The sequence below is a fragment of the Pyrus communis genome, chromosome 2 (assembly GCF_963583255.1).
Source record: "Pyrus communis chromosome 2, drPyrComm1.1, whole genome shotgun sequence".
Lineage (NCBI taxonomy): Eukaryota > Viridiplantae > Streptophyta > Magnoliopsida > Rosales > Rosaceae > Pyrus > Pyrus communis.
Window position 1 is genome coordinate 6,810,689 of NC_084804.1, and position 18,949 is coordinate 6,829,637.

General features: G+C 36.1%; 2 protein-coding genes and 1 pseudogene across 3 annotated transcripts; 1 reads left to right on the forward strand and 2 right to left on the reverse strand.

Annotated features, from left to right (window-relative positions):
• Positions 1-2,295: 2,295 nt before the first annotated feature.
• LOC137726274 (uncharacterized) lies at positions 2,296-5,435 on the reverse strand. 2 transcript variants are annotated; one of them, XM_068465175.1, is made up of 4 exons: positions 5,299-5,435; positions 5,005-5,107; positions 3,418-3,589; positions 2,296-2,602 (listed from the first exon to the last, which is right to left on the reverse strand). In XM_068465175.1, exons 1-4 carry the CDS (start codon positions 5,371-5,373, stop codon positions 2,542-2,544), a joined length of 411 nt encoding a protein of 136 aa, XP_068321276.1. In that variant the 5' UTR covers positions 5,374-5,435; the 3' UTR covers positions 2,296-2,541. The 2 variants fall into 2 exon arrangements, with proteins under 2 accessions (XP_068321276.1, XP_068321275.1); XM_068465174.1 differs by having other exon boundaries at positions 2,296-2,605.
• A 378-nt stretch (positions 5,436-5,813) lies between these two features.
• On the forward strand, positions 5,814-10,910 carry LOC137724644 (multiple RNA-binding domain-containing protein 1-like; annotated as a pseudogene).
• A 4,838-nt stretch (positions 10,911-15,748) lies between these two features.
• On the reverse strand, positions 15,749-17,230 carry LOC137722770 (transcription factor JUNGBRUNNEN 1-like). Its single transcript, XM_068461860.1, has 3 exons — positions 16,994-17,230; positions 16,509-16,798; positions 15,749-16,272 (listed from the first exon to the last, which is right to left on the reverse strand). Exons 1-3 carry the CDS (start codon positions 17,208-17,210, stop codon positions 15,874-15,876), a joined length of 906 nt encoding a protein of 301 aa, XP_068317961.1. The 5' UTR covers positions 17,211-17,230; the 3' UTR covers positions 15,749-15,873.
• Positions 17,231-18,949: the final 1,719 nt, after the last annotated feature.

Below are 18,949 nucleotides of genomic sequence, written 5' to 3' on the forward strand. Positions count from 1 at the left end.
TCAATGGGTTAAAGCATAACAAAGCAATGCCGTGTGGAGGTAGAAGGCATACGGGTTGTGAACTTCTTTTCTAGGAAAAGAAGCAATGACGATATCTGGGGAATAAGCATCGGCTAACTCTGTGCTAGAACCCGCGGTAGTACAGAAGACGCAAGCGTTATTAGGAATGATTAGGCGTAAAGCTTCTGTAGGTGGCTTTTTAAGTCCACTGTCTAATTTGAGGGCTCAACTCTGGACAAAACGATGGAAACTACCAAGCTAAAGTACAGTAGGGGCAGAAGGAATTTTCGATGGAATGGTGAAATGTGTAGAGATCCGAAAGAACACCAATGGCGAAAGCACTCTACTGGGCTAACACTGACATTGATAGACGAAAGCTAGAGGAGCAAATGAGATTCGATACCCAAGGTTTAAGATGAAAAGGAAATAAGATCTTGATCTAAATGCCGTCTGTTAACCAATTTTTTGGAAATTCTTTTTCTGATAATTTGAATTGTCTTTTAGTCTCTCTTTTGAACTTTAAGGTGTATGAAGTTTTATTTTTAATTCAAGTAGGGTGATAGAAACTCCATTTAACTTAAGTTGTTCTAGGCCAGAAGTAGACCTATGTCGGTAGCTGCATAACCCTTAATGCTTCATCTATTAAACAAAAAACAATATTGAACATATTTATCCATTATCCTGAGCGGATTAGCGGGAATCAAATCCGTATCTTCTCCTGGCAAAGAGAAACTTTCTCATTCGACTATACTCACATTATATATATTTTATTGAGTATGGGCCAATTTGATAACTAGGTTAATTTGATGACATGATATGACAGTTTTATACTAATTTTCTTCTTTTAGCATGGTCATTTAGTAAATATCTTAAACATTGAAAAACTAGTTAGCAGTTAAGCACTCCCGTATAAGTGTATAGATTCAAAGGATTGTATGGTGCACGTGCAAGTGGATGCAATAAGCCGATACGTGGCTAGAGCATTTGAAAGAGAAAAGGAAATAATTTGGGTCGTGATGGGGACAAGTATGAATATCTTTAATCATTAATTTGGTCTTAATCATACTTTATGAACTACAACTTTAATATTATGCTCTTACATTGGAGGTTAGAAAACCAAGCATGGGAGATATCTTGGTCATGGCATGATGAGTTTGACTTTTGGAGAAATTTCCATTTGCTCAGTGGACCTAGCTATTCTGCTTCCAAAAAGAAATTCCACAATTAAGGCGATGATGATCCAGTATTTGAAGCAAAGTATATACGCATATTTAATTAGAAAATGTTTAAGGAATAATATACTAAGAGAACTTCGTTAATTTTGGTCATACTACAAGTGCAGAGGTTTAAATATAAATAAATGAAGAGGGCAAATAATATATTAAGAGATAAATCCGCTAATTTTGTTCAAGTTACAAGTGCGGAGATTCAAACTTGAATGAAGAGACGAAAACATTCACCTACATAATGTTGTTTAATTAGATTGTCTGTTTGATGCATGCTTAGAACTTAAGTGGAGTGGGAAGGCAAACGGGGTTTTGAGAAAAGATTGGAAATAAAATTTGGCTACATGGGGGGCCCAAAGACCCTTTCTTGCCATGCGGTGCCTAGAACAAACAAACAAAGAAAGCAAAGCATGGCCAACAAGAAAATCATGCTCTCGTCACACCAGCATAACAAGATAGAGTGGAGAAATGACTTAACACAAATTCAAAAAGCTGTTTGATTTATTAAGTTATTGCCTTCAAACATCACCTCCCTTCTTTTGTCCCCCTAGGGTTACCAATGAGCCAAGCTCCAGCATGGGGTTTAAGTCCTCCAAGCCATGCAGAGAAGGTGAACTGGAATGGACTAACATGCCCTCCCTCTCTCTCTCTCTCATACACACACACACACACACCCACCCCCACCCACCATGCATAAAAGGAGGGATAAGAGCCAATGACCCCCTTACTGATTCAGATTGATGACGTGATGAGAGAGATAGAGACAGAGATAGAAATAGAGAGACATTACAACAGTTACAAAGGGGAATCTCTCCCTCAACTTCCATTATCGATGGTAGAGACAAACCATGAGTTCCCTCGTGGGGTTTCAGTTCATTAGTCCATAAGCGCGCTTGAAGCACAAAAAGCCTCTCCAACACACGCACGCAGACACACCAGACATACCTAAAAAAGGGAGGGATAAGAGTATAGGATCGCATTAACAGACTTAATAAAACATTAGAATTTATCTCGAGTTCAATAAATAATAACTATTCTTGAAAAAATTAAATGGCAAGTGCAACAGGACTAAAGTTATAAGAAGCCTTGCATTGATATTTCCAAAATTATGTAAGATCAGTACAAAATTTCAAGTAATATAGACCTTGGCCTTCATACACATATAAAAAAGAACAAAAAGAGATGAATTCTGCTCCTGTATGATCTGTTTGAGTCCAACTACACATTTAGAACCTGTTTCCAAAAGTGGGGCACTGGAAACTCACTGGTGTTATAAACACGTGACTATTCTTCTCTGCCTCTGCAATTCCTGATCTCACAATTCACTGGCTTCAGTTTTCTGTTTCTTTTGATTTCGCTTAGTTTCTTTGTGCGGTCTTCTGGTACAGAGAAAAATGTAACTGAAGTTAATCAACTAGTGGTAGGGAGCTAAAAGCGTAAAATTAACACCTGATGCATATGTACAAGACATGATTGACCTTTCAAAACCATTGCAGATCTTTTTGGCAGGTAAAAAACTTCTGGTAAAAAATAAAATAAAATAAAATAAAATAAAATAAAATAAAATAAAAACATCATGCTCATGCTTATGCTGAATTTGGTAAGGATTAGTATTTAAAGGATGATGGGGTTTGGGAGAGAGGGAATATCAAAAGGGAATTATGAAACACCAAGGTTATCCATGGGGGGAAATTGGCGTCCCATTCAACCACTCATTGCCAGCTAAAAAACAATATCAATTCGGTCTGAAAAGAGTATTAAACTTTGGAGCCACCACATGCATTTGAAACTTGGTAAAAATCGACCCTCAATAAAATTTCATACGATAAACTTTATGAGAATTCCCGTGGTTCCACAAACTAGAGAAAGTAAGCATAAATCAGTATCAACAGCATATAAATACTACCAGCACAGAACCAAGACTCAATAGTGTTTCCTGCGGCATATTGTTGTCTGCATTACTAGACATACAATAATACCAAAGGCATGAAAAAAAACAGAACCACAAGTGAATAAATAGTCTAAGAAAAAAAAGCGATCAGCCATTCTCACCCACATAAACATGTCCATGTACGTTTACATATGCTTTTAGTCATTTGCATATACACACACATATACATATTACAAGTCAAAAGCATCGTACTGTTACCAAAAAAATGAAGCAATATTGACCCTTGTTGTCTGAACTAACCTTTTTATTGGACCCTTTCTCGAATCAATACCAATACAAGCCATTATCTCTTCAAGACTCATAATATCACCAAGGTTATGTTTTAATAGATTGCAACTTCCCATAAATGCAGCAGATTCTGGCGGTGCCAAATCCTTTACCTCATCTTTGACGCATTCCATCAGAACAAATGCTGCACAAATCCTCAGTGATGAAATGAATAAAGTCAGAAAATTGTGCACTTCTAAATATAAAAACTCAAATACAAAAAGTTCTATTACTAGTTATCTAGTAGCTTGAAGCTTGATATTTACCAAGAGTTAACATTAAAAGGCATCCAAAACAGGTAGGAGGGATATTGGTTTCAGGATAATGAGGCCTGATCAAATCCCAAACCAGAAACACCCACGCAAACCAAACACTAACCCGAATGTGATATGTAATGGAGGTATGCAACCAAACCTTCCCAAACAAAACAAGCGAAGCCACACCAAATAAAGCAAGAATTTGCTCTTTCCTTCTGCTAATTTCAGTATTTCAAAAACAGAAAAAGCTCATAAGGAGGATTATTCGAAAAGAAGGAAAGGCAAATCCGAGTTGCACATCCAAAGCACAAGTACAAGAAAATAAAGCTAGCAAGCAACCACAACTACATGAAACTCTGTCATAATAAAACAACTACATGAAACTGTATGAAAGTCAAGCCTAATTGACAGCCCTAGAAAATTATTCTCAAGTATATTCTGAACTGTATGAAAGTCAAGCCCCTTATTGTGCACTTGTTTATTGATATGAAAAAAGCCGCAGATTTGAGGTCGGATTTCATTTGATCTTCACTTGTAGTTAAAAGAAAAGGCACAAGTAGCCCTTTTCGTCTTTCTTAAGCTGAGGCCAACATACTTGTTTACTGTGTCTTTTCTTGAGTCCAGCCTCCGTGCAAGGCAATTACAATATAAAACCTACAGATCTTTTCCAAGTGAAAAACCTGAGGACAAACCACCAGGGCTTACTTTAATTACAAAGTTGAGAAACAAGTATAAATAGCTTATTTCGCCTCTCACATTATTCTCAGGAACGCAGTTACAAGCCACACATAGTTTCCAGCAAAGAATGTCACCAATTATCAGAAAACACATTTCTCATTATTGAAATTGGAAATCCATAATAAACCAGTGAGCTATAATTTAAGTGACAACTACTGCAGAAAAGACAAGCAAAAGTTCTACCCCTCAATCCGAAACCTTTATTGTCAATAAATATGGATGATACCACAAATCCCCTCATAAGTAAACAGAATTGTCAGTTAAAGCATCAACTTTTGGCTTTCATTGTTGAAAACATAAACCAGCCTCAATCCATCCAAGGATCATATAAGACCGCTCATAAGCTTCGGCTTCTGATGCAGATGCTAATCACAATTTTTTAACCGTATCACTCATATACCAAATCCTTAACATTGGAACACAAAGTTTCGAACTTTATGCACAACACAATCAATGAGGTGTTTTACTTTCTTTATTGCTCCAATCAAGAGCTCAATTCGAAATTCGACAGCCAAGCAAAACAAAAAACATCGAAACAGATAAAGCTACCGCCTATCGGACATACCAAGAGCTCGAAGCACCTTGAGATCAAACCTTTGAGCAAGTTCATCGCACCCAATCATCCTTGCACGATGAAGAACAATCCTTTTTATGCTAATCAACATGTCCTGCCATAAAATTGTGTGTTTAATTCAAAATTTTCGACCCCATTAACCATAAAGCTCTAATCTTTAACGTCAACTTGTCTACTTTTCTATGTACAATTTGATATGAACAATGAAATTAACAAACGAATTCATAATTTAAATTTACCAAAAAAATAATAAATCAAGAAATTAAGTATGTAAATAATACTTACAAGTTCGGACTCAGAGAGCGAGCAGAGCCAGCTCACATCGTCAACCTTGTTCTGCCCTAATATCCCTTCCATCATCAGCACGAACTGATTTTATTTACCGGCACTGCCGAGCCTCCGCAGAGCAGACGTTTGTGGAGTTGGCGCACACGGTGGGAGTTTACAAAACCCTTTTCTCTTCAGTTCAATTTACGGAAAACCCCCCGAAGGTTTTAGAAATAACACTGACATCCTTGATGTTTCAATTAGCTTCATAAACTCTGTTTCGTTGAAGTCATCATGAATTTTTACCTGACAAATTTAACCTCAAAGATTAAGCTTACACGCTCCTTCAAGTATATTTGTGTTTTCACATTAACCTCTCGTTCATACCCCTTAAGTATATTTGTGTTTTCACAAATAAAAATAAGGTTGTAAACAACACTACTCGTTCTTCTTCCTTTTTAATCTCTTTTTCCTTCTATTACGGTTTAATTATATTAATTTTTTATATTAAATTTTTTATAATATAAAAAATAATGTGTGAAAATATAAGAGAGATAAAGATAGGAATGAGAGGGAAAAAAATGTTTTATTAACAATAAAACTATTTTTCGACCCAAAACCCTGCTCAGGGTCCTTAAACCCTGCTCTCTCAACACACTCGATTTCCAGAATTCCTTCCAAAAATACGACTCAAGAATCTCATTGTTAGCTCTATAATTCAAACCTCGTATTGAAAATGTGAGTTCCGGTTTATTTTCTGTTTGTTTCCCGGGAAAATTTCACTTCGGCGGTTTCTAACGCACCGCAAGGTTTTTCAATATTCAGGTCGAGGATTTGCGTCAAGAATTTGCCCAAGCATGTGAAGGAGGACCGACTCCGGGAGTTTTTCTCGGCGAAAGGAGAGATTACGGACACGAAGCTGATGCGGACCAAGAGGGGAAGAGCCGGCAGCTCGCGTTCATCGGGTTCCGGACGAAGAGGGAAGCTCAGGAGGCCACGAAATACTACGACAGGTCGTTTTTAGATACGTGTAGGATTAGCTGTGAGGTTGCGAGGAAGGTTGGGGATCCGGAGATTCCCCGGCCGTGGAGCCGGCATTCGAAGAAGAAGGAGGGGAAAGGGGGTGGAGGCGAGAAGAAGAGGAAGAAGGAGAAGCGCGGGGGCAGGGGCGGGGCGAAAAGCGGGAGTCTTGAGGTGGAAGATGAGAGTGGTGATATTAAGCTTCACGAGTTTTGATGCAGCCGAGGGCTAAGTCGAAATTGTGGGCGAACGACACGGTGGTGGCTCCTGTGGCTGACAAAATTGGGAAGAGCAAAAAGGAAAGTGAGGAGAAATCAGGAGCTGAGAAAATTGGAAAAACCAAGAAGGAAAGTGAGCAGAAATCAGTTCTGGTGGATATGGAGGAGGCAGAGAAAGGTGCTAAGAAGAATGATAAACGCAATGTAGCTAAGGACGATGTTGTTTTGGATATGGATTACTTCAAGAGCAGAGTGAAGACTGAATGGTCGGATTCCAAAAGCAGTGAAGAAGATGATAATGAGGAGGAGGAGGAGAAAGAGTTTCGAAAAGTCAATGAGGAGGAGGAGGAAGTATGGTGTGAGCAAAGGTGATTGCTTTGGGAGAAACTCAAGTGATTGCAGAGACCAAAAAGTCTCTTACAAATGCTGGTATAAATGAGAATTTTGCTGCTGGGAAAACTGATGGTGTTAAAAGAAGCAACCATGTTATACTGGTGAAGAACTTGCCATATGGTTCTACTGATGGTGAACTGGCAAAGATGTTTGGGAAATTTGGGAATTTGGAAAAAGTTGTTCTCCCGCCGACGAAGACATTGGCCTTGGTATGTATTCATGTGTTCTTCTATCAAAGACTTTTTCTTATTTTTATTTAGTTTACAGCAGATGTGCATTTGCTAGGTTGATGTTAAAAACATGTTTACAGTGTTTTCATCTTGTATTCAGGTTCTAGTAAAATATATTCTGGAAATCATGTTTCTGACTGCTAATTAAAAGGCAGTTAGACTTTCTACCTTTCACATTTCAGTTCAGACATCATTGTGTTGATGAACACTTGACCTTGCCAATCATAATTTCATCGATTGTTTTGTCAACGGTTTGTTCATTTCTTGCCCTACCTCCCGATATAAAATTGGCGTTCTAATCAAGGTATTGAACCTTATTTATGTTTTCTAATATAGTGAGTTTTATTTAAGAAAAGAGGGATGAGGGAGATACCAAAAAAAAAAAAAAAAAAAGGGTTTTTGATAGGTATATCAATTCTTAAGTGACCCTACAGTAGATCAGTCGGTATGAAGTTGTTCATTGATTTGGAGAGTGGAGTTTTTGACTTGTAGTCTGATAGTATCTGGTAGTTTGCCGGAGTTGGAACAAAGTTTGACCATGATCATTCAGACTAAGGCAATGAAAGGGTGGAAGTGACACGGTTCTCCGAGTCATTAAGATTTTTTGAGGAGTAGAAAATAGTTTTGTAATGTTTTATGAAATTGGACACTTTGCTTTTGGTTTTTTAATTAGTTGAGTTTTTCAACTCCTCTTTGACACTTGGTTAATCATGCCTCATTATGTACTTTTATTCTCCCAATCTTTTGATACTACAGAGAGGAAGAAACTTCTAGATTACTATATTAGTCTACTATGATGCTGTGTTGTTAAAGAGTGATTCTTTACTAATTATTTTCTTGAATTATCATTCTTCAGGTTGTTTTTCTTGAACCTGCTGACACTCGAGCAGCTTTTAAAGGTACAAGCGCTACAAGTAAGTGTTGAAAAATCTTGTATGTATGTAGGTTCCATCTTTCATGTTTGTATTCTCTTTGTGGGGGTGGGGGCTACTTATATTCTCCTAGTTTAGAAACGAGCTGGTTTTTATTTGCTTCCTTGGGGTCAAATACAAGATACATAGTATAAAAGAGTGTAAAGCAGATACCTATTCACTTCAATGGCTTACTTATTTTTGCTTCTGGTCTCTTTGCCGTTGGGTCAATGACAAAATGAATTCTCAACAAATGTAAAATAAGGCCCAGAACTATACCTCATGTCAATTGAAATGTACCCTTGGTTTGACTTGGTATCTTTATGCATAAGTATATGGGTTTTTCCTGTAGGATATCTGTTGAGGCGTATTATTAGTTGCAATAAAAATCTTTTTGTTACTCAGTTATGTCAGAGAATAAATATTCTTTTCCCCATGTACAATGATACAGGGATGGTCCTTTATATTTGGAATGGGCTCCTGGCAATGTTCTTAGTCCAAGTTCAACAACTGAGAGCATTGAAAAGAACAATGCTGTTGCTGGTGAGCATGATGTCAAAAGGGTTATGTTAGAGCAGTATGTGGGAGGAATCGCTGATGTGGATGCGGATCCGGATAGAGTTGAGGTTGGTGTTTGCGTGCTTTTCTTTTTTCCATTAGTTTTATTTTTTCTTCCTCATTTGTCTACACAACTATTCATATGACAAACAAACTTGGTGTGCCCACATCTTTACTTCCTAAATGAAGTTCAAGAAAGTATTCTCACAATCCTTTGCACACAACTTTTTGGTGTTTAGACATGATTAGGACAATTAGTATTGCAAGGAGAATACCACTTTTAGCTGGGATCCAACTGACCATACTTGATTATGGAGACACTAAATCCTTTTAAGTGTTAATCGATGTGAGTTTATAATGCTGCCTTAGTTAATGGCTGGTGTAACCATCCTTTGAGCGTTTATATACATGTATTGTGTATTGTGTATATATGGTTTGTGTCACCTTGTTATTTGTTCAATTGATCTGGTTGGGCAACTACTTTTGCAATAGGTAACTCTTTTGTATTTAATTATTCAGTTTCATCATCTAACAGAACCCATGCAAAGCATTGTTCATGTAACTGTTACAAGACAAAACTCTAGTTTGGTGATGAGAAATTCTGCAATTTTCTTGCGTTTAACTGTCATTTCAAGTTCAATTTTGACGAAACTTAGTTGATTATTCTGTTATAAGTTAAAGCTGGTAACCTTTGGAGGTTTCCTTTAGATAGTTTTACATTTATGCTGCCGTTTCTTGTCTACGAATTGTTGACTCCTCGCTTAACCTTTTGTCTTGCCAATATAATATTTTTTCTGTCTTTGTTGTGTAACATTCTCCCGTCACGATCTCTATATGTCAAGAACCTGAGCTTTAAGACATCGGACGAGAGTTTGAAAAAGCCTTTTAGTGAAAAAGTGAAGGAGGGAAAATTATTAAGTGTCAAGGTAATCATCCGCTGCCTAGAAGCCGTACTTGTATTTGCTTGCTGTATTTCTCATCTATATCATCTTTCTGTATGTGCAGGTAAAGAAACACTTGAAGAATGGGAAGAATATTTCAATGGGGTTTGGTTTTCTGGAGTTTGATTCTGTGGAGACAGCTACAAATGTTTGCCGGGATTTACAGGTGAAGCCAGAATCTGGTCAAAATTATTTGCATTCAGTATGCAATTGTGAAATTCATTGCAACTAATATTTTACCATTTTCTAGGGAACAATTTTGGACGGGCACTCTCTTATTTTGCAACCTTGTCATGCCAAGAAAGAAGAAGTGCCAAAGAAAGTTGACAAGGATAAAAGTTCTACAAAACTACTTGTGAAAAATGTAGCTTTTAAGGCCACAGAGAAAGAACTGAGATAGCTATTTAGTCCATTTGGTCAGGTAAACTACTGACCTTTGATGAGTTACTAGATTCCGGATCCTCTAACATTTTTGTGCAGAATTTGTACTTATGACCACGTCATTTCATACCTTGTTTGATTCTACTGTAATTCTTAAACGGTAAATTTTAGACAATAGATATGTAATCCCGTGAACCCTATGGCAATGTTTTAGCCATCACTGTGACTGCAGCAAGCGTGTCCTTGCCCCCTATGGCAATATGGTGTTCATAGGATGATAGACAACCTGACTTAGTACACCAATGTATTGTTCTTCAGTAATTGACTTTAATTTCTTCTTATATGGCAGATCAAAAGTTTACGGTTGCCAATGAAATTTGGACAGCATAGAGGATTTGCATTTGTGGAGTTCATCACAAAGCAAGAGGCCGAAAATGCCCTTGAAGCGCTTTTGAGCACCCATTTGTATGGTCGGCATCTGGTAAGGCATTGAAACTTATGTAGACATGTGAGTTCTCTTTTGTAAAGTAAAATCAGCCTATATATGACTGCTTGCTATGAACTCCAGGTTCTAGAGAGAGCAAAGGAAGGTGAGAGCTTGGAAGAAGTACGAGCGAAAACAGCAGCTCAGTTTGCAGATGAGCAAAATGGGGTTTCGAGGAAGAGGAAGCACGTGGCCACCTCGGACGAAGGGAAATTCAAGTTTGAAAGACTCGATTAAGATTTCAGGTTGGTGTGTACTACGTGTTAGATGATGATCCGAGTTGCAGTTTTCATTCGTTATAGGTTGAAATTAGTTTTAGTTTTGTTAGGCTAGCCCCAGTTTTGCTTTGATGGGAACTGGGTGATTACAGTTTTGTTATCATACATGTTTTATGTAAATCAATGTTTTAAAAGGCTCGCCTCAGGGCGCGCCTAGGCGCCCTGTGAGGTTGGGCTTGAGGGTTGCCGCCTCTGTTTTGAGGGAGTGGGCGGAAGGCGTCGCCGGAGCTGCCTAGGCACGTCTCAGGGGATTTTTTTATTTTTTTTTATTTTTTTTTTCTGATTTTAATTTTTTTATATAATGGATGTGTGTGCTGTCTGCGTGCATTGTTATATGTATGCTCATTGTGTTTTTCATCCTCTATTTTATATATATATATATATATATATGTGTATGTGTATTTATAATATGTGTGTGCTCAAAGTGATTATTGATTAATAATTTTTTTTTAATATAATATATGTGTATGCATAGTGTATGTATATAAAAATTTAGGCCCAAAGCCTCACGCCTAGACTGGGCTATCCCTCGGACGCCTCGCCCACGCCTCACGCTTTTAATACATTGATGTAAATTAACACATGCTACTTTGATTGCATAAATGTTCGGCCATTCACCACGCTAAAGATGAACACCCGTAATTAACGATCCAGTTGCGGAACAATTTACGTTGGGAAAATCCGCTTTTAGGGTTCCGGAATTGTATGTTGCCTCCGCTTCTGTTTGTCAGTCGACTGGCACCAGAAGAAGAAGAAAGTAACATACTAGATGCTCGACGTAATTCCTCGTGTCTTCGTAGTGACTCTAGGCTTTCTCAAACTTGAGGCATCATGGACATGAACTTTGAAGATTTAATCCGAAAAATGTCAATTGAATTTTGAAATTACAAAAGTTCTCTCTTACATAAATTGGGGATCAACACTAGTTTCGGAGACCAAATAGAATTTGATCAATACTACTTATTTCTTAATATCTGTAGTGTTTATTTGGAAGTGTTTTTAAAATACTAAAATCAGTTTTAGAAAATATGTTTTTGGGTTCCAAAATCACTTGAAATGTTTTCTGCAAGAAACACATAACTTGTGCTTTTCTCAGGAAGCACTTTAAGTATATTTTCATGATTTGTTTACATTTTTACTAAGAATTGATTTCAAAGATATTTTCACTAAAAATACTCTCAGCTATTTTGAAAAATTTTCCAAGCAAGCTCGTATTCATAATTCTTATATGGTCCCATCATATAAGTTGATCAGGGGCCCCTGTTCATTTATGGAATTTTCTTTTTATGAAGAAAAAATTTATTAAAGTTTAAAACCTTTAGTACAACCGTTTCCCATACAATTAAAATTAAAGGCTGTCATAGCCGAAATCGAAAGATAATAATCCCAAAAATAAGGGTTGGCAACAATGAAACCTATATGAGCTAATGCGTTTGGCATGAAATTAGCCAGGTGGAGAAAGATGTTTGGATGCCCCTTGACATCTTAAACCTACCATAGAGGATGTCAAATAGTTGGTTTCTGGACTTTTCAGCATATTAGATGGAAAGATATTTATAGGACGGCGAATTTTTTAATATTTTGAATGTTTTAGCTCCTCGTATCCCTTTGGCACGCTGACCAAGTTTTACTAAGTATAATCCGCTTGTTAATTAGAGACAATGTTATGGCATTTTCGTGATAAATGGAGCCTTTTGGACCATGGCTGCTGGAGACTCAAAGCATAATTAAGCACTAATAGACTAATTTTTAAGTTTTCTTTCCTCCCACGTAAGCACTAGCTAACTAGTAATTGATTAACCACCAAGGGGTGACCCTGTGGATGAGACTAATTACAGACTCGTATTCTACATAGCATGTTTTGAGTTCGATTTCTGAAGCTGGTGAATCACACGATAGTGCCCATGGTGAGGCTGGAATGCCGTGAGTCTTTTTGTCTCCACAAGGGTGGACTATCATATCGAAGTCATCAGCTGGTCCTATTTTTAAAAAATAAAAAACTAGTAAGTGATTAATTTTGAAAGCTACTAGACCCACCCCATTATCTTATTTTCCCACCCATATTATAATCCCACCCACCTTAAAAAATTAAAAAATTAAAATGCTATTTTCCCAACCACTATTATTCCCAAAATAACCTTTAATAAATACATACATATGAAATTATAAAATTGTCTCTTAAAAAATATAACAAATAATATGTAAATAAAAACCACTAGAGTTTGCAAATTCAAATGAAAACTTCAAAAGAATTTAACAACAACAAATTTAAAAATACGATGGACAAATTCAAATGACCTACACACAAATTATTCTTCTACCTTTTCAATAGAAACATAATCTTCTATCTTTTCCGTAGAAGCGTCATCTTCCATCTGTTCAATGAAAAAGTCATCTTCTAAGTTCATTGATAATTTTTTACTTTCTCTGAATGAAAGGAAATGAAAATGTGAGTTAGGGTTTAAGGTAGACAAATCATCTCCCATGCCCAAATTATTTTTTTTAATTAAGCAAAACAATATAATTAATGTCCTTATTAGTCTTTTTGTAAATGGACATATTTGTAATTAAAAATTTCATTAAAAGGTGGATAGGAAGATAAGACATTAAAGTGGGAATAACATCACTCTTAATTTTTTAGGTTATTTGATATGGTTACTACGCAGTACGTACTAATTAAGTAACTTGAAAATTGCCAAGGCCCTAGTAGAAAATATTTGTCTATACTTACGGTTAACTTATGTCTAAATCAAGAAGGTTTCTTCCTTGTTTCTAGGTGATGATCCGCTTCCTGAGCATTAATACCAGGTCCAAGAACAACCCAGATCGATCACATAAACTTGTCAACTATTTGGTTTCGTGCCAAATTCCATAAAAAACCAAAACTTAAAAGAAAGAAACTCGAATACTGCAATCACAATACAAACACAATGGCTGATGATCATGCCAAGGCTGGATGTGAGCGTTTGTTTAAGCGCTTTGATTACAATGGCGATGGCAAGATTTCATTGACTGAGCTGGCCGATGCACTTAAAGCACTTGGCTCTTCTTCGCCGGATGAAGTCCGTCAGAGAATGGAGGAGATTGACAAGGATCGCGATGGGTTCATTTCACTCGAGGAGCTGTTCGATTTCCAACATGCCAACCCTGATTTGATGAAGGAAGTCATCAAGCAATTGTAACAAAAGAAGCCTTATAAAATGTATTATTTTTACTGACCACATCTCTCACAAAAGTTTAATTCATACAAATCAGTCTTGAAAACATGGTGAGAAAACGTGGTAAGAATATGACATGTAGCGCTACTCAATTTTATTTTATTTTTATTATTTTTTTATATAAATTGATTCAAACTTTAAATATGTATGACCTTAATTACTCACAATGGTGAGAGTTTGTACTCTAATCATTCTAGAAGTTCATTTACATATTTATAAGGCCTTTTAGGTTTCATTCATATACCAGCTTCTAGCTTTCATGTGCTTATTAGCCATAAATTTTTCTTTGTGACCTCTACCATTGCATTATGTTGCCAATTCATTCACAGAACACGTGTTTATTTTTACAATATTATAGCCCGAGTCTATAAATTCAACTTTGTTGTCCACTAATATTAAGAAACTTTTGATTGTGATCATCACTTGTGTTACTAATCTACGCGTTATAAAATAATTGATATTTTATGGACATAAGATGAGCATAATAATAATATTACATGATAATGAAGATTATAAAACGTGATTAGTAACATTATGTTACGACACCTTTTCAATTGTGTGTGATGTATCTTCCTTTCATTTTTTTAGTTTCCAAATACCATTTTTAATGAAATATATAGTTTCAAAGTAAATATGTCACGGTTTTGCAGCTATTGATGAATAAGGGCAATAGCCTATGTAGCTTTTGACCACTACAGATTGAAATTTCATCTGGCTAGGACGAAGTTAGTCAAACTAATTGAAGATAGTGATCGAGTTATGCTACAAATCCAGTACAATTCGTCAAATAATAGACAGTGAGTTATCCCATACTACTATTGCTGCTCCCCCTACACCCCAAATCATCACAAAAGCCAAAAATACACAGAAACATTGACTTCAACATTTTAACTAGGATTTTTATCACAAATGATCCATGAAATTGATGCTTACCATCAAAATGGTTCATAAAATTGAAAATCAGTCAATGTAGTCCCTGAAAATAGTTGTCGCAAATCAATGTGTTACTTCCGTCACAATTTTGTTAAAAATTCTATTAAGCGTTGATGTGACACATAAATGGGCCCACGAGATTTACAGGTTTTTATCACAAATGGTCCCTGAAATTGACTCACACTATCAAGATGGTTCCTAAGATTGACCCACATTATCAAGATGGTCCCTAAACCTATTTGTAATTTTATTTAAATTTAATTAGACTTTGTGATCCATTTATGTGTCACATTAGCATATAATATAATTTTTTACAGAATTGTGACGAAATGACTACATTGATTTGGGACACTTACTTGTGTGACTACATTTATCGATTTTCAATTTCAGTGACCATTTTGATGGCACAGGTCAATTTCAAGGACCATTTTGATGTGACAAATAAATTTTGAGGACTATTTGTGAGAAAAAATGACTTATGAGACCATTTATGTGCCACATCAGTACTCAACAGAATTTTTAACAGAATTGTGATGGAAGGACCACATTGATTTGAGGCACCTATTTTCAGGAACTATATTGATTGATTTTCAATTTAAATTACCATTTTTGTGATAAAAACCTTTTAATAATTATTTGTGCCTGTGAGTTTTCGTCTCTTCAAGAATAGGAGGTTAGGGTGGCTTATTTTGTCCAACTACAACTTCTTTTAAAAAATTAAATGATATAAACGTAAAAGAAAGGAACTGTACTAATATAGGGTAATGCTATCCACACATCTCTTTTAACTTTATACCCCTCTTTCAATTTTCGATCGTCGGATTGAGTGAATTAAAGAGGATAAAAATGACAGAAATTAACAGAAGTGTGTAAAATGTAAAAAGAGACATGTGGATAGCACCGTTCATAATATGTTATTCATGTAGAGATAATCATCAACATCCAAGAGTAAAAAAGAGTCCCGCATGCTATGTGGGTGTGTAATCCCCCTAACTATGACAAAGGTTAGAGAACTTAATTTCCGCTAGCTACATATAACTGTATAGCAGTGATGGATTAAGAACACAGTCAACCATTGGTCTGAGCTCATCCCAGTTTCCATTCGATGTTAACATCTCTTCATTCGGAGTATTCGGAAAGCTCATGCATGAGTTTGGATTGTTTACGTCGTCATTTAAGCTCAGCCAGCCTAGGGAGAATTGGTTCCCTTCATACGTTTGAACATTATTGAATAGAGGACTCCTCTCAGATTGATCGTTAGCAGCCAAAGCACCAAAAGTTGCATCTGACTCAGAACTGCATGTTTTAGAACTTGAACCAGCCACACTTTGCTTGGGATTCAAGGTTGTCATACGCCAATTATTTGATGTATACTTTCCACACGAAGTATGATCTCGCTTCAAAATCCGGCAAAGTGTCCAAACTTCCTGCAGTCATATGAAAGAATTAATCAATATATATTGATCGTAGTATTTTCTCAACTAGATAATCTAATATGTTGTATTGTTAAACCATCTAGACTATTAATTATGTCGTTCAATGTGCGATCCAAATTCAGAGTTTGTGGAGTACGTAATATGTTGAATATTGAGTAACAAACGTACAACTAGGAGAATTTAATTAATAGTACTGCAACTCGTTATTTAAGATGAATTAATCTTACAGCTTCTTGAGTACTGTTCTTGATAGAAGTATCATTGTTTGAACTAGCTGGAAGACGAAACTCGTGCATCATCCAATCAGTTTTGGTACCTTTTCCAGCACTTCCTCTGTAGTAGACTAAGGATTTCTTCAAGCCAATGCAATTGTGAAAGTCTCCAACCGAATATACAGGCTTGTCAATGCCAGTAGCTTTCCAAAACCCAGATTTTGTAACCCTATTAGGTCTTATGCTATTTCTGTATTTCCTTCCCCTTCTGCAAAAGAAGTACCACTCCTTGTCCCCACTCTCTTCTACATTTCAACAAATGGAGAAAAAAACTTGCGTAAACACAAAAAATAATACGTAATTTCACTACACGTATGGACTGATCAATTCTATCCATGCTTTACTCACAAGTTGTATCTACATAAAATCATGAGCATGCAAATATGTTGGGAACAATATGTAGTAGTTAGAAATTGAAGGGATGGATCGGAGGAGCTTACTTGGAAGATCCCAAGGGTCATATTTGTAAATATCGACATGCTTGATTAGGTCAAGACGAATAGGTTTGTTCTCCACCTTCCTCCGAAGGTAAAACCTCACCAGCTCTTCATCAGTAGGGTGAAAGCGATACCCAGGAAGCATATTGGCATCTTGATTCTTATAAATCATGTTATTTGAATCACTAGCACTCATCATCTTCTGATCGACCTCCTCCATTTTTCTCTTTAGCTTCTTTTTCTTGGTGTTTTCTGATGATCCATTCATATTTGAGGATTTAAAGAAAAGCTTAAACGGGTGAAAAGAGTGATTTGGTCAAAAGTCGTTTGCATTGACAGACAGTTATATTGACATTGTCACTTTTGGGTGGAGGGCAAAGGGTTGAGAGACTTGGGCGTTGAGAGAGATGTTATGGAAGAAATAAGGCAAAGTACATCAATAGCATTATTAGTTAGAAAAAAATCAAACCGTATTTATGACACATGGAAAAAAAATTTCCATCTTGTCAGATGTTTGACCAAGCTACAGAATTATTAAAAAAAAAAAAATATGTGACGCACTGGCTCTGAAAATGTTTGATAAATTAATGGAATATGGCCCATAGAGGAACAAGTTTGACCAAATCTACAATTCCTAAGCTCTAATTTAATTTTCATTCAGAGGAAAGAAAGCATGTAGCCGAAATAACCCACTCAGAATGCCAAACAAATTGGTGCAACTATGTAAACCTCAAACCTGTGTTTTTCACTTATGCTTCCCAAGTGAGAATGTAAAACTGGTTTTCAGTTACTATGTCAAATATTCAGCATGCTATATATATATCATGCAGTAATGTCTCATCATTTGGAAAACTATCTGATAATAAATAGGACAAAAGACGTTAATACATGATGTTAATGATTTGATATGTGTGTGTTTAAACTATTTCGAAATGTGGTTCAATGATTAGAATTATTTAGTTTTTAAATTCTCTTTTAAAATTAATTCATGCAAAAATCGTCTTCGGTGTCGGCATTTTCATTTCTCACTCTTAGTCTTATGCAGTTTTTTTTTTTTTTTTGGAACTATTATTGGCACTTTACGTACGTCATTATGCCACTCTCAAAAAGAAAAAAGAATAAAAACAACGAGTGTAAATGTTATGTATATTTGTACGTGAAATATGATTCCCCTTCCCAGTATCTTTAAGTTTCAATGTCTCATGCAGTCGAGCTGCATTCATGTCTAAATTGTGCAAAGAATGAAACTAAAGGGAATAGAGATCTCATTGAGTTCCATGTAAAGTTGTTTACTCCGTCTCTCGTTCATACATGTAACCGAAGATTAAAAACTTTGATCTGGAAAAACTTGATTAGTATCTTTACAAAAGGTCAACTTTTTAGATTGACTTTTAATCAACACCCTTAGTTACTTGTAAAATCATACATGCAGACGAGAGATTTTTCAGTGTAACCATTATACAAGATGGTACACTACGTGTCTTATATAAATTGTGAAATATATGTGTTAAAAGGTTAAAAATTTTAAAAATAAAAAATTTCACCACTTACATAAAAACACATGATGTACCATTCGTGTTCCGTCACAATAAAAAATTTCTTTCATGCAGTGCATTTTTGCTCACCATCATTTAATGTAGTGTATGCTCACCATCCTATTTATCACCGTTAGATGAGTTTAAATTTTGAGATTTGTGTTTATCCACTACGCGAATCTTGAAATTCAAACTCATCTAACGATGATAAATAGAATGGTAAACATACACTACTTTAAATAGTAGTGAGCAAAAATGCTTCCCGTTGGCTGCCGGTATTTCTCCCGCAGCAGGCTGCCAAGATTGATTGACTGGACTCGCGCTCAAGCTGGACAACAATGGTCAACATATAGGAAAAATAAATGCACTCGGAATGATAACACCGATGAGGTTTTATTGCAGAAAAATAATTATATTTATAAAT